At 41.1% G+C, this 12,227-nt stretch overlaps 1 protein-coding gene across 2 annotated transcripts in view; it reads right to left on the bottom strand.

The window, feature by feature from the left end:
* LOC131245730 (CLIP-associated protein-like) overlaps nt 1–12,227 on the bottom strand; it is an 88,898-nt gene that overhangs the window by 33,517 nt on the left and 43,154 nt on the right. For both annotated transcript variants that reach the window (XM_058245386.1, XM_058245387.1), the window contains exons 12-15: nt 9,384–9,482; nt 8,935–9,295; nt 6,938–8,760; nt 6,675–6,776 (exon numbers count right to left, since the gene is read on the bottom strand). In XM_058245386.1, coding sequence (XP_058101369.1) covers nt 6,675–6,776; nt 6,938–8,760; nt 8,935–9,295; nt 9,384–9,482 — 2,385 coding nt within the window. The remainder of the gene's footprint in view (nt 1–6,674; nt 6,777–6,937; nt 8,761–8,934; nt 9,296–9,383; nt 9,483–12,227) is intronic.

The raw sequence follows: 12,227 nt of genomic DNA, 5'->3' as shown, positions 1-12,227 counted from the left end.
CTAACAATGACTCTCTCAAGAATGATTTTTAGGAAGAAGTCTCGCAGGTCAGAAATTCTTTTGCTGGACCTTCGTGTGTCGTGGGCGATTTCAATATTACCCGCTTTGCGGAGGATCACTCAAGAAAAAGAAGGCCCTCCCCCGCTATGATGTGCTTTTCTGATTGGATCCAAAAGGAACAACTCATCGATTTGCCCCTTCGGGGTGACAGATTTACTTGGACTAACGGGCGGGCTAATCCTACCTTCTCCCGTCTTGACAGAGTCCTGCTTTCTACAGAGTGGATCGATGCCTTCCCCTCTGCCAAACAATTCGCTCTGCCTCACAATACTTCGGATCACTATCCTCTTCTATTAAGCGTGGAAGATCTTAATTGGGGCCCGGAACCATTTAGATCCAACTCCGCCTAGCTCCAGACAGAGGGTTCCGCCAGAAGATCATTGACTGGTGGCAGGCTTTCCAGGTTGAAGGGTTCGCGGGTCATCGATTACTCTGCAAACTCTGTCTTCTCAAATCTAAACTCAAGGATTGGAGGAAGGAAGTGTCCCAAAAGAGGGAGGCTGAGATCAATATTCTCCAGACAGACCTTCAGCGGTTGGATGCTGAAGCCGAAACGGGCAGGCTGACGAAAGAAATGATGGTACGGCGTATATCGATCATTCAACACCTCTCTATTATTGCTCAAGAAGAGGAAGCTTCCTAGAAGATAAAATCCAAAGCTAAATGGATTGCGGAGGGGTACAAAAATACCATATTCTTTCATATGGTGGCTAATATGCACTCCAGATCGAAGGCTATTCTTAGTATCTTTGATAAGGGTAGTAGAGTTGAGGGTAAAAAGGAGATAGCTGCTCTCGCGACAGCTCATTTCAAAAACCTCCTCTCCTCTGAAAACTGGGTTAGACCGAGGTTAGACAATCTTTCCTTCAGTTGTCTGCAGGCTACGGAAGCGGATCAATTGGAAGCCCCCTTTTCGGAAGATGAGGCTAAGGCGGCTGCGGAGGCTCTGGGCACGGATAAGTCTCCTAGTCTAGATGGCTTTCCGATTAGTTTCTATCAGACCTTCTGGGAAATGGTTCGGGTCGATGTTCTCTCCTTCCTCCAGGAATTTTTCGACAGAAGCAGATTATCGAAGGGTCTAGGCGCAACCTTCATGTCTCTGATCCCAAAGATTCCTGGGGTAGCTTCGTTCACTGATTTTAGGCCCATCAGTCTGATTGGGAGCCTGTATAAAATCCTCACAAAAATTCTTTCTTCCCGCCTATCTAAAGTTATCGAGGTCCTTATTTCCAGCAACCAAAACACTTTCATCAAAGGCAGGCAGATTATGGATGGAGCTCTAATTGCTAACGAAGTTCTACACTCCTGTCATAAATCCAAATCTGAAGTTGTTGTATGCAAACTGAATATTGCCAAGGTGTATGACCATGTCGAATGGGATTTTCTTCTATACAGGCTAACTCGGATGGGATTCGGCCCCAAATGGAGAAGGTGGATTGCTGAGTGCATCAGTTCCACTCAATTCTCGGTCATCCTCAATGGCTCTCCTTCAGGTTTCTTTAAAAGCTCGAGGGGTCTCCGGCAAGGAGATCCGCTTTCCCCCTACCTATTCCTGATTATGGCTAAAGCGCTATCTCAAATGTTGAAGAACGGGCAAGATCATGGCATTCTCCATGGCATTCCTCTGTCAGGTTTGGCAGCTCCTCTCACACATATCCAATTCGCCAATGACACCCTTATTTTCTCAGAGGCCTCAGAAGAAAAAATTTATCATCTCCTTATTGCTATCCGATGCTTTGAAGCAGTCTCGGGCCTTACGATCAATCTCAGCAAGTCCAAATTACTCGGAGTCAACGTCTTCCAGCATGCTTTAGAAAGTTATGCGGACATACTACGCTGTAGTGTGGGGTCCCTTCCAACTTATTTTGTAGGTTTACCTCTTTGTATCGGTCCCCCATCGAAACATATGTGGGACAGGGTAATTGTTAAATTCCATAAGTATCTCGCTTCTTGAAAAGTTGGTATTTGTCCCTTGGTGGGAAGCTGACCCTGATTAAGGCCGCCATGTCCAGCCTTCCCTTGTATTTCATGTCGTTGTTCGTCTGTTCGGGATCGGTTCTCAAGAGTATTGACAAAATCAGAAGGGATTTTTTATGGTGCGGTAAGGAGAATCAGAGAAAGTTCCATCTGCTTGACTGGAAAGAGGTGTGTAAGGGGTTCAACAAGGGAGGTGTTAATGTCAAGAATCTCAAGTTGATGAATCAAGCGCTGTTGGGGAAATGGTCCTGGAGATTCGCTGCTGAAAAGGACGCTTTGTGGCGTTCAATTGTTATGGGCAAATATGGGGCGACTCAAGGAGGCTGGTGGCCCCAATTTTCTTCCTACTACAAGGCCTCGTTCATTTAGAGGGGTATCCTAAAAGCTAAAGACCCAGTCTATTCCAATACCCATTTCCGATTGGGTGACGGAGCCTCAATTCGATTTTGGGAAGACACCTGGCATGGGGATAAAGCACTGAAATTCCTATTCCCTCAAATTTACAAGCTGGCCCCGGATAGGAATATTTACATCAATAGATGTTGTTGCCTCACCACTGATATACCTGTCTGGGATATCCGCTACTTGAGAAATCTTACTCAAAGTGAAACTGACGAATATATGAAGCTTCAGAGTTGCATCTCTGTTTTAAGTCCTCTCAAATCGCAGCCTGATGAAATCGCGTGGCCTCTGGAGAAATCAGCCTCCTTTTCTGTTAAATCTCTTTATGCTGCTATCGACTCTCAAGCATAGCTCACCACAGACTTCTCCCCTTTCCTTTGGAAGTATCAGGTTCCTCCGAAGCACCTCTATTTCGAGTGGTTGGCTAGTCGGAACAAAATCTTAACCATAGACAATCTGATGAAGAGGGGCATGCAACTCGTCAATATTTGTTTATGCTGCATGCGCCAAGCCGAAATAGTAAATCATCTCTTGATTCACTGCCCATTCATCACTTCGATTTTCAATGACTTCTGTTAGCAATTTTCGGTCTATTGGTGTGTTCCAGATTCGGTGGTGAACTTGTTGTCCGCTTGGCATGGTCTCAAGCTTGGAAGACCTACTTCTATAATCTGGCACATGTCTATCCTCGCCATTTGATGGGCTGTCTGGGAGGAAAGGAACGATAGGTGTTTCAATGATCGAGCGTCCTCAGCTAGGATGGTTGGGGATAAGGCCAAAAAATGGGTGTTTGAATGGACAATCAATGTTCAAGCTCTTAAAGGGGCAGATCTTTCGTTTTTAGGTGGCTAGGCGCTGGCTTTCTTTTTTGTTTTCCTCTCTTACCTTCTCAATATATCTGCAATTACTTTATATATATATATATATATATATATATATATATAAAGGCAAGTGGCTCGTGTGAAGCGGAACCCATGTGAAGTGGGGCTCACAAGGGGGGGTTTGGCCGACATCCTAACCCCTGGGATGTGTGGCCTGGTGATGGGGACATTAGAGGACCTACTCGGGTGTACCAGAGACAGAGACGACCATGCACATCAGCGCAGCTTCCTTTGTGGACGGGAGACAATTCCAGATGGGCCCGCCAGGCCATTTTGAAAACCCCACATGCATTGGACGTGCATCAGAAAGACCCCACTTTGGGATGATGCATGTGGGATGCCTAGGAGACCATTTTAGTCATAGGATTTTTATTTCTTGTCGATCCAACCATTGGATCTTGTTGATCAAGCTATCAGGCCACCAAATCTTCCAGATCTGGGCCCTTGGATTCTGATATTGTTTTATTTATGTTTTTTGTTATTTTTAGGATTTATTTGATGGTTAAGATTGATAACAAATGTTTTCGTTTTCTTATTTTGGATGATGGGACAAATCACTTAAGTGAGTACATAATTGTAATTATTCTGGATTTTTAATTCCAAATTTTTAATTATAAAAGCACAAGGGGGTGGAGGTCCAACCCTAGTGATGTTATTGAGAAGAAAGAAAAAAAGAGAGAAGCTCTCTTATGTGAATGAATTTTCCTCCTTGTGTTTTAGGGTTTGTGAGAAACTCTTATTTTCAATTGAATTGTGAAATTGTAGAAGCTTGTTTGGTGGTGGATTCCCCAAGGTACATTGTTCATCTTTCTCTTCTTAAAAAGGTATTCTTCTTCTTGTCTTGTCTTCCATTTTTCCCTTTCATTACAACCTTCTAAACCCATCAAAACCCCATTCAATCCTCCCTCTCTTTCTTCTCCTTTACCTAGGACACGTGTAGGCCCCCGTTTGGGATTTTCTCTCTTTGATTTTTCCTCCAAAACTCCCTAATCCCTAGATCCTTTGAATCCCTAAAAAACCCCAATTCCCAAATCTCCACCCATGGATACAAAACCCTAATGAAAATCTGAATTTTTCTGAAACTATTCCCAAACTAGAATTTTGCTTCCATCTGTCTATCCACGTGGTTGTTACACTACTCACGCTAGATAGGAAGTTCCTACTTCCAAGTGGGCCGCTCTTGAATTATTTTATATTTTCGTGCACCGCATATGTGATAACCTAGGATCTTCGTGTTATAAATCTGAATTTTTGAATCTATTATGTGGATATGCTTGATTTTACATGTTAATTGCTGAAATTAATGTGTAATTGATCTCTCATCTTGCATCATAGGATAGTTTCCATAATCCTACATCGCCTGGGCTATGAGATAAAGGGATTGATTCGGCATGCTCTATCAGTTCGAGCTTTTAGAGCAAGTGGTTAATTGTCATGCATCAAAGTGGTATCAGAGTGGGAGGTCTCGTGTTTGAAACTCCTCACCAAGGGTGATTAATATAAAGGTATTTTCACACCGGGCTCTAGTGGGGTGGCCTGTGAGATGCAGGGGCACACTTGGGGTGGGCGGCCTGTGTGAAGCGGGCCCCACCCATGTTAGGTGGGTGGCTCATATGAGGCGGGCCCCACCTGTGTAAGACGGGTGGCTCATGTAAAGTGGAACCCATGTGAAGTGGGGCTGACGAGGGGGGTTCAGCCGAGGTCCTAACCCACAGGACGTGGGGCCTGGGCTTTGAGATAAAGGGATTGATTCGTCATGCTCTATCGGTTCGAGCTTTTAGAGCAAGTGGTTAATTTTCATGCGTCACGCTTCCTGCTTCCCCCACCCAAATTCACTACTAAGGTTCTTGCAACCTTGGTTGAATTAGTTTTGGGGTGGGTTTCAATTTGAACATAAATAACTTTCTTCGTTGTAGAATAGAGATGGTTGTAGCTAACTTCTTCAGTGTTTGACAATACATGAAAAGGTAACACTTACATTTATAAGAATAAATAATTATCCCGTGCCCCTAAATATGGTGTAAACTTTCATTAACTTAAATGACTCCATTTTCAACAATATATGATTTGCATCCCAAAATCATTTCTATTCAGAATGCAGAGCACATCAGGTACACATTCAAGTACAATGACCTCATGTTTACTTCTTTATAGACAATCATGAACAAGTTGGTTCTTTAAAATCATTGTTTCTTCAGAATGAATGGAAGGATAACCAGCTTTGCACCATTTCAGATGGCAGCTGGAACCAGTTCCTTTACCTGTTGCATCCAACTATAATTGGAAGATCTAGCCTTCTACATGCCACAGGAATGGCAGAATAAAATCTGATACTGACACACAATGTTTTAAGTATAGACAATATTTGCCGATAAATCCCATGATATATCTTGTATCCCACCTGTGCGATATGAAACGGACAAGTAGTGGGATTTATCCCACATGTTCGATCCGGTGAGCATTTGCAATTTTTGATCCTTTTTTTTTCTGTAAATCATGTTAAATCGGTGTCAAATTGCTACAAATCCATGATTTTTCATGCAAAATGGATTGGGAACTTTGATTTGGAGATTTGGAGGAGATGGGCCGAGTTGCGGAAAAATTTAAAAAATAAAAATAAAAATCCCCAAGTTCTCGCAAATCGGTTGCAATCTTTGTCCAAACATAAAATCAAACATGTATGCAACCTGATCTAGTGATTCTTCTTTTGCTTTTGAATGTATTCCTTCTGTTTCCACACGTATTCTTACATTTATAAATTATATGAATAGACTTTGAATATATTTGCATCAATTCAATTAGACAATGCATAGATTAGGACCCCATACAAAAAAAACCTATTAGGTGCGCTTATTTTTTGTAATGTTTTGATTTATAAGTGTATATTGATGTCTTTTCTAACAATGATGTTTCCACATGTTTCCAATAACAGCAATACATTATGCAATACAACCGATATATCCCATGTGATAACTGATACGTATCCGTATCCCAAGTGTGTGATATGTAACACGATACCGATATTTCGAACACTGCTGACACAAACAAATAAAGTCAGATTTTAAGACAGCAAATGGATCAGTAGTGCACCAGAAGGCAGTATTTTTATGATAAATGCTCCTTTTGGTCTCAAGTGAGAACATAAAACAGAACGAATTGCAACACCTCAAATAAATCAGAAGCATACGGTGAATACAATGAACAAAGCAATGAATAGCTTGCCATAAAGATTATCCATTTAACGATTCAGAAGATGAACAAACAAATTTAAGGGACAAAAAGAAAGGAAAATAAAAACTCCACATTGAACTATCCTGAAAACAAATTTATTTTTCAGTCTTAAATGCATAGCACCTTGGTCCACACGGAGTGATCATTAGCCATGGAAGCTTCAACTAATTGTTGAAGGGCGCCGCATTTACTTATAATTGAACTCTCATCGTTGCCATTGCAAATCTACAAATGGCAGCAATTATGTTAGCACAACAAGGTTCTCACAAGTTGTCAAAAGCTCAATGAATGATAACTTAAAACAATACCCTTGGTCAATAAGAAGAGCCAGAAAATGAAACAATTTGCAGAGAAAGGAACAGTAATACTGAGTTTCCAAAACTCACCCTGTGAAGAAGTTGAGGAATGCTAGGAGAAGAATCTGGAATGGACTTGTTTGTAATAGCTGGCTTATCCTGATTAAGCTCCACATTAGGAAAGCCTTCGCTGCCAAGCCTCAATCTATTGGCTCCTTGACTATCAGAGTTCATCAGTCCATCCAAATCCAGATGTGGAGTCACCGAGGAACTTTCAAAATCTATGCTGCGACCCACATCTTCATTACGGTTAGTCAAAGAGCCCCCGTTATCTGCTGTAGTATTAACATTGAGATTAAGATCCTTGTTTCTGGAACTAAAAAGAAACTCATTGTTAGAGCCACCCTCGAAGTTTTGATAGAAGTGTTCCATTGATTCGTCAGAAATAGCCTGACCAATAGAGCCACTGATCTGCATTGATTCTTGCATGGAGCTCATCTTCCTGCCGCCATCACTATCAATGGAACCAGCAGAATACCTTCCGAGGAGGTGATTTTTCTTTGATGTTCCAACATATCCTTCCTCAGAAGAACTGCCAACCAGATCTGATTGGTCGTAAAAGAATTTAGAGCGTTGTTGCCGTTCCTTCTTGTTCTGCAAATAGTTCATGAGGTCCACCTCTATACGAGGGGTATACTGCTTAAGTGCGCGCCTTAATGAATTTTGCTCTTCAACTGATAGACTGAGAATAAAATTCAGGACTGAGGCTGAATCGTAGTGGGAATAAACTGATATGATGCAGGTAATAGCTGCTTCCTTCAGTTTTATATTTTTTTCATGGGCCAAAGGTGCCAACTTAGCAAACCATAACTTCAGCAAGCCACTATTACCAGGACCTTCGGAATTCAGAGCATGCTTGTTGAAGGAATTAATGGCAAACTCAATGACAGCCAATTTTGCCTTCGGTGACCGTTGCTCATCCAATGAACGCAAGAAAGCAGGAAGAAGAGAATCGATGCCGTAAGTCTTACTGACAATTTCTAGGGTTGTTGAACAAGCTTGCCTAACCAATTCCTTTGGATCTATCAACCGTGAAAAAACGTGGGGCAAGATCCTTTCTAGATAACTTTCAAAAGGCTTTCTGCACGTTGGAATAATCTCTGCAAGTGTTGTAAGAGCTGCTTGTGCAACTTTATGATGAGGATCGTCCAAGTGCTGAAAAAACAGCTTCATTACCTTTTCAAAACTCTGTGTAACTTCTTGAATACCTTTTGGACCTTGCTGCAGCAAAGTTCTGAGATAGTTAAAAGCAGAAACCCTAGCACACCAATCAGAACTGGCACTCAGCCCCTCAGTTAGAGCCTCGCTGAGAGAAGCTGGACCATCCGTATAGCTAGATATATCACCAATTGATAATTGACTATCATCGAAACTGTGTCTTTTGCTTGCAGAAGTCCTCCCAGTTGTGTTCTTTCTCGAAAGTGGTCTCTGGAAATTAGGAATATAACTGCCATGCGCTTCCCTAAAACTCACATCTTTATACGGTGTATCCAGATACTGCTTATCAATGTGCATGTTTGGAAACCTCCTGATTGGCCTCATATCAGTGTTCTCTTCAACAGAACATCCTTCTTGTAGCCTTACAGAAGACCTCTTACCCGTGTATGACAATGATAGTGCTGACGAAGACTCAGTTGTCAAATTACTGAGATAAGATACTTTATCAGGATCTTTGGAAGCTTGAACTTGTGCAGTGATGAGATCAGAGAAAACCGGGCCACCACTACGGATACTAACTCTAGCAATTTTGGCTACAGTAGAATCACCCAACACCGAATTCTGTACTTTGAGATGGTCTGTAGCAGGAACAGCTAGAGGAAATGGTGGATCACGGGATGATGGAGGGTCCACTCCTGCACTAGGGAGAACAAAAGATTTAACATCTCACATAAATAAATAAATTGTGATCCAATCCACCAGCTTATTAGATAGTCACATTAAGGATTCAATAATAAACTGGAAGAATTAACCTCACAAAACTATCGACTCTCAAAAGCTAGCACTTGAATAGATAATTCAATGAATACCTAGATCCAAACTAGTGGAGCGTGTAACTGAAGGATTGAACTTCTCAGATATATCTAGACCTCTCAGCATGCTCTCAATTGCTGTAACCTTCTGTTTGCTTGCATGCAGCACACTTTCAAGGCTTCTTTCTGTACCTTTTCCAATAGGCTTTGTTTGTGAAAGTAGCATACTTCCAGAAGAAAGTGATGTTCCCGAAGCAAAACCTGCACTCCTATCCATTGCTACTATAGCAGAAGTACCATATCCAGGTAAATCTGAAGCCATTGTTTGAGATTGAGTACGAGGCAACTGCACACCTCTCTCACGGAGTGAAGGAGAAGCATATCTTCTGTGCACTCCCCCATCTTCATCATTTATTAGCTGTTCAAAAGTGCCTAATATTAAACAATGATTTTTCTATGCAATGTGAGAAAAAGAGACGCCATCGCACATGAGAAGAAGCAGATACCCTTTGTATGACAGGATCAAAGGATGAAAAAAGGCGCCGGGAACGTTCTGGCCAAGTTTTTGTGAACATCCGGTAGCAAGTTCTTGCAGTTGATCGAACCTACAGTTTCAATAAGCTTGTAAGCACTTGCTCATAAACCTGTAGATTATGATAACTTGGAGTAACCAGGTGGTACATGATACGATATGAATATGGGTAAGATATGTGTCAGAAGTGACTCAGCTGTACCCAAATATTTAATACTAAAAATTATGGAAACATTGATAATAAAATACGAAAATTTTTTATCACCATGACCCTTAGCCTAAGATTTGGGTGTCGAGTGAGTCTCACACCTAAACCAGTACCCAAACCCAACACCATACCTACAACCGAATAATTGCTCATATAGGTGTAAATGTCATAATCAAATATATCACACGTCTACATATGATGAAAAATATAATTAATTAAAACGGCACAGTAGCTGCATTAGCATGCTTTGAGCACACTGTGTGTGTGTGTGTGTGTGTGTGGGGGGGGGGGGGGCGCGGTTTTCTGATTAAAATGGCATGGCCTATGTGAGAATCTAGAACTGGCATTATAGAGATGTTAACATGCACTGAGAAAATGGAACTTGATAACAATCACATACTGCGCAGTCTCTCCTGAACTTTGCTTGTCATTCTCTTATTCTTGAACCCACCACTGCAGTTGAAGTGAGTCTTTTTTTTTTAATATGATAAATGACTTTTTTTCTAAAATGATATAAACAACAGATTTATGGTCTGTTTGGTTTCATTGAAAGGAAAAGAATAGAAAGGTCCTCTCCCAGGAAAAGCATCTTCCTCTGCCCTTTATCTAGGAAACACCATTTCACTCATGATTTTCCTAGAAGATCACCAATTTTATTTTTCCACCTCCACTAAGAAACTCATTTTCCTACACTAGAAGAAAAAGGGATTCGTTCCAATGTGCTCCATGTGCCAATGCCCCACATGCGCCACCGTCCATCTTCAAACACTCCACATGTGCCACATGTAACAATGTACCCACATGTGCCACCATCCATCTTCAAGCACCCCATATCTGCCATAGACCATCTACAAGCATCTCACTTGTGCCACAGTCCATCTTCAAGTGCCCCACATGTGCAGAATGTGGCAATGTAACACTTTTTGTCTTCCATCTTCAAGTACATATCACACCAGGGGGTGGACATCGATAGAGTAAGGGAGAGAAATTCCAGAGACTTGGAAAGAGAATTTTGGAGAGGGATTTTGCTAGGTTCTGGCGGTTGCCATGTGCCACAACATGGTACAGTGACTGGTTTTCACCATGGATTGCAATTTAAATGATGATCTTAACCATTCATCTTTTGGAGTCAATGCTACCCAATGCATGGTAAGAAACATTTGTCGAATGGGTGACTGTGTATCAAGATGAATATTCATTGGTTCATATTCAAATCCAAGATTCAAAGGTCATAATAAACAATGAAGCATGGTTACAGCCATGTACTGTATATATGGTGGCATTGAAAACATGAACAGTTCAGATGTGTTAACCAGCCACCATACCATAGCAAAACCCTTATGTGAGATGCTTTTTCCAGAAAAAACGCAAGGCCGTTGCTTGCTTTTTGCAGGTGAAATCTGAGCCATAAGCCAGACAGAAGCCACATTTTTCAATTCCAAAAATATCCCTAACATCTTTTGAAATGTCTTGCTATGTCCTTCGAATATTCAAAGTTCTCGGCCATAAGGAAACTAACTGCAGAGGCAAAATTGCCCAAAAGGTCCTTGCATTATATATTGTATAGATGTGCCAAATGTGCCACTGTCCGTCTTCGGAGTGCCCCATGTGTGCAGTGTGCCAAGGTGACACATCCCAATATGCCACCATCAATCTTCAAGCAAACCCACATGCCTCCATCCAGCTCCGAGCACCCCACATGTGACACGTATGCCACATCTATCTTTAAGCTCCCACGTCCCACATGCCAGTCCATATTTAAGCTCCCCACATGTGCTAATGCGGACATGCTAGCAACTTCCAAGTGAATTTCTCATGGAAATTAATCTTTGCCACACAACAGACTTGAAAATGGACTATAATTTTAATTAATGGAAAATATTAACAAAGAGCAAAAACGTCCTTTCCTTTCCACTGCTTTTCTGGAAAAATTTGTTTCCCAGGAAACAACATCTCTTCTGTTCTAGCGTAGCATTCACCCCTCCAAAGCATGAGACATAAGCTACATAGCATGTTGCATAAGCTACACACCACTTCTAGAATTTTTATTGCGCTTGGTTGGCACCAATTTCATGACATATTGCACCAAATTTGACTGATTAATAATAAAATTTAACAAAATTTCATGATATTTGGTACAACTAAATGCAACCTAAAGTAATAGGAAAGGGCAATGATTAAAGTAAAGAAAGAGCGAGCAACTAAACTGATTTTATATATATATATATATATATATAGATATATAAGTACCAGGGATTGAACCCTGGGTCACTCAAACACACAACACTCTCTACCAGTCAATGTTTTAAATATCGACAATATCAACCGATATATCCCATGATATATCTTGTATCCAACCTGTGCGATACAATAGGCACAGGCAGTGCTGATATATCCCACATGTTCAATTCGATGAGCATTTTTAATTTTTAATCCCTTTTTTTGTTGAAATTATTTTAAATCAGTGTTAAATAGTTATAAATACATTGGCTCTTCATGTTTTGCATGAAAAATCATGGATTTTGAGCTTTGATTTCGATATCCATTGGTTATTCATGTTCCCCATTTTTTTTCCCAAAAATTTTCTTCAACCAGGTGTCAATTGAGATT

The sequence above is a fragment of the Magnolia sinica genome, chromosome 5 (genome assembly GCF_029962835.1).
Source record: "Magnolia sinica isolate HGM2019 chromosome 5, MsV1, whole genome shotgun sequence".
NCBI lineage: Eukaryota > Viridiplantae > Streptophyta > Magnoliopsida > Magnoliales > Magnoliaceae > Magnolia > Magnolia sinica.
Note: the sequence above shows the minus strand (reverse complement) of the source record. Positions and strands in the feature narration are given on the sequence as shown.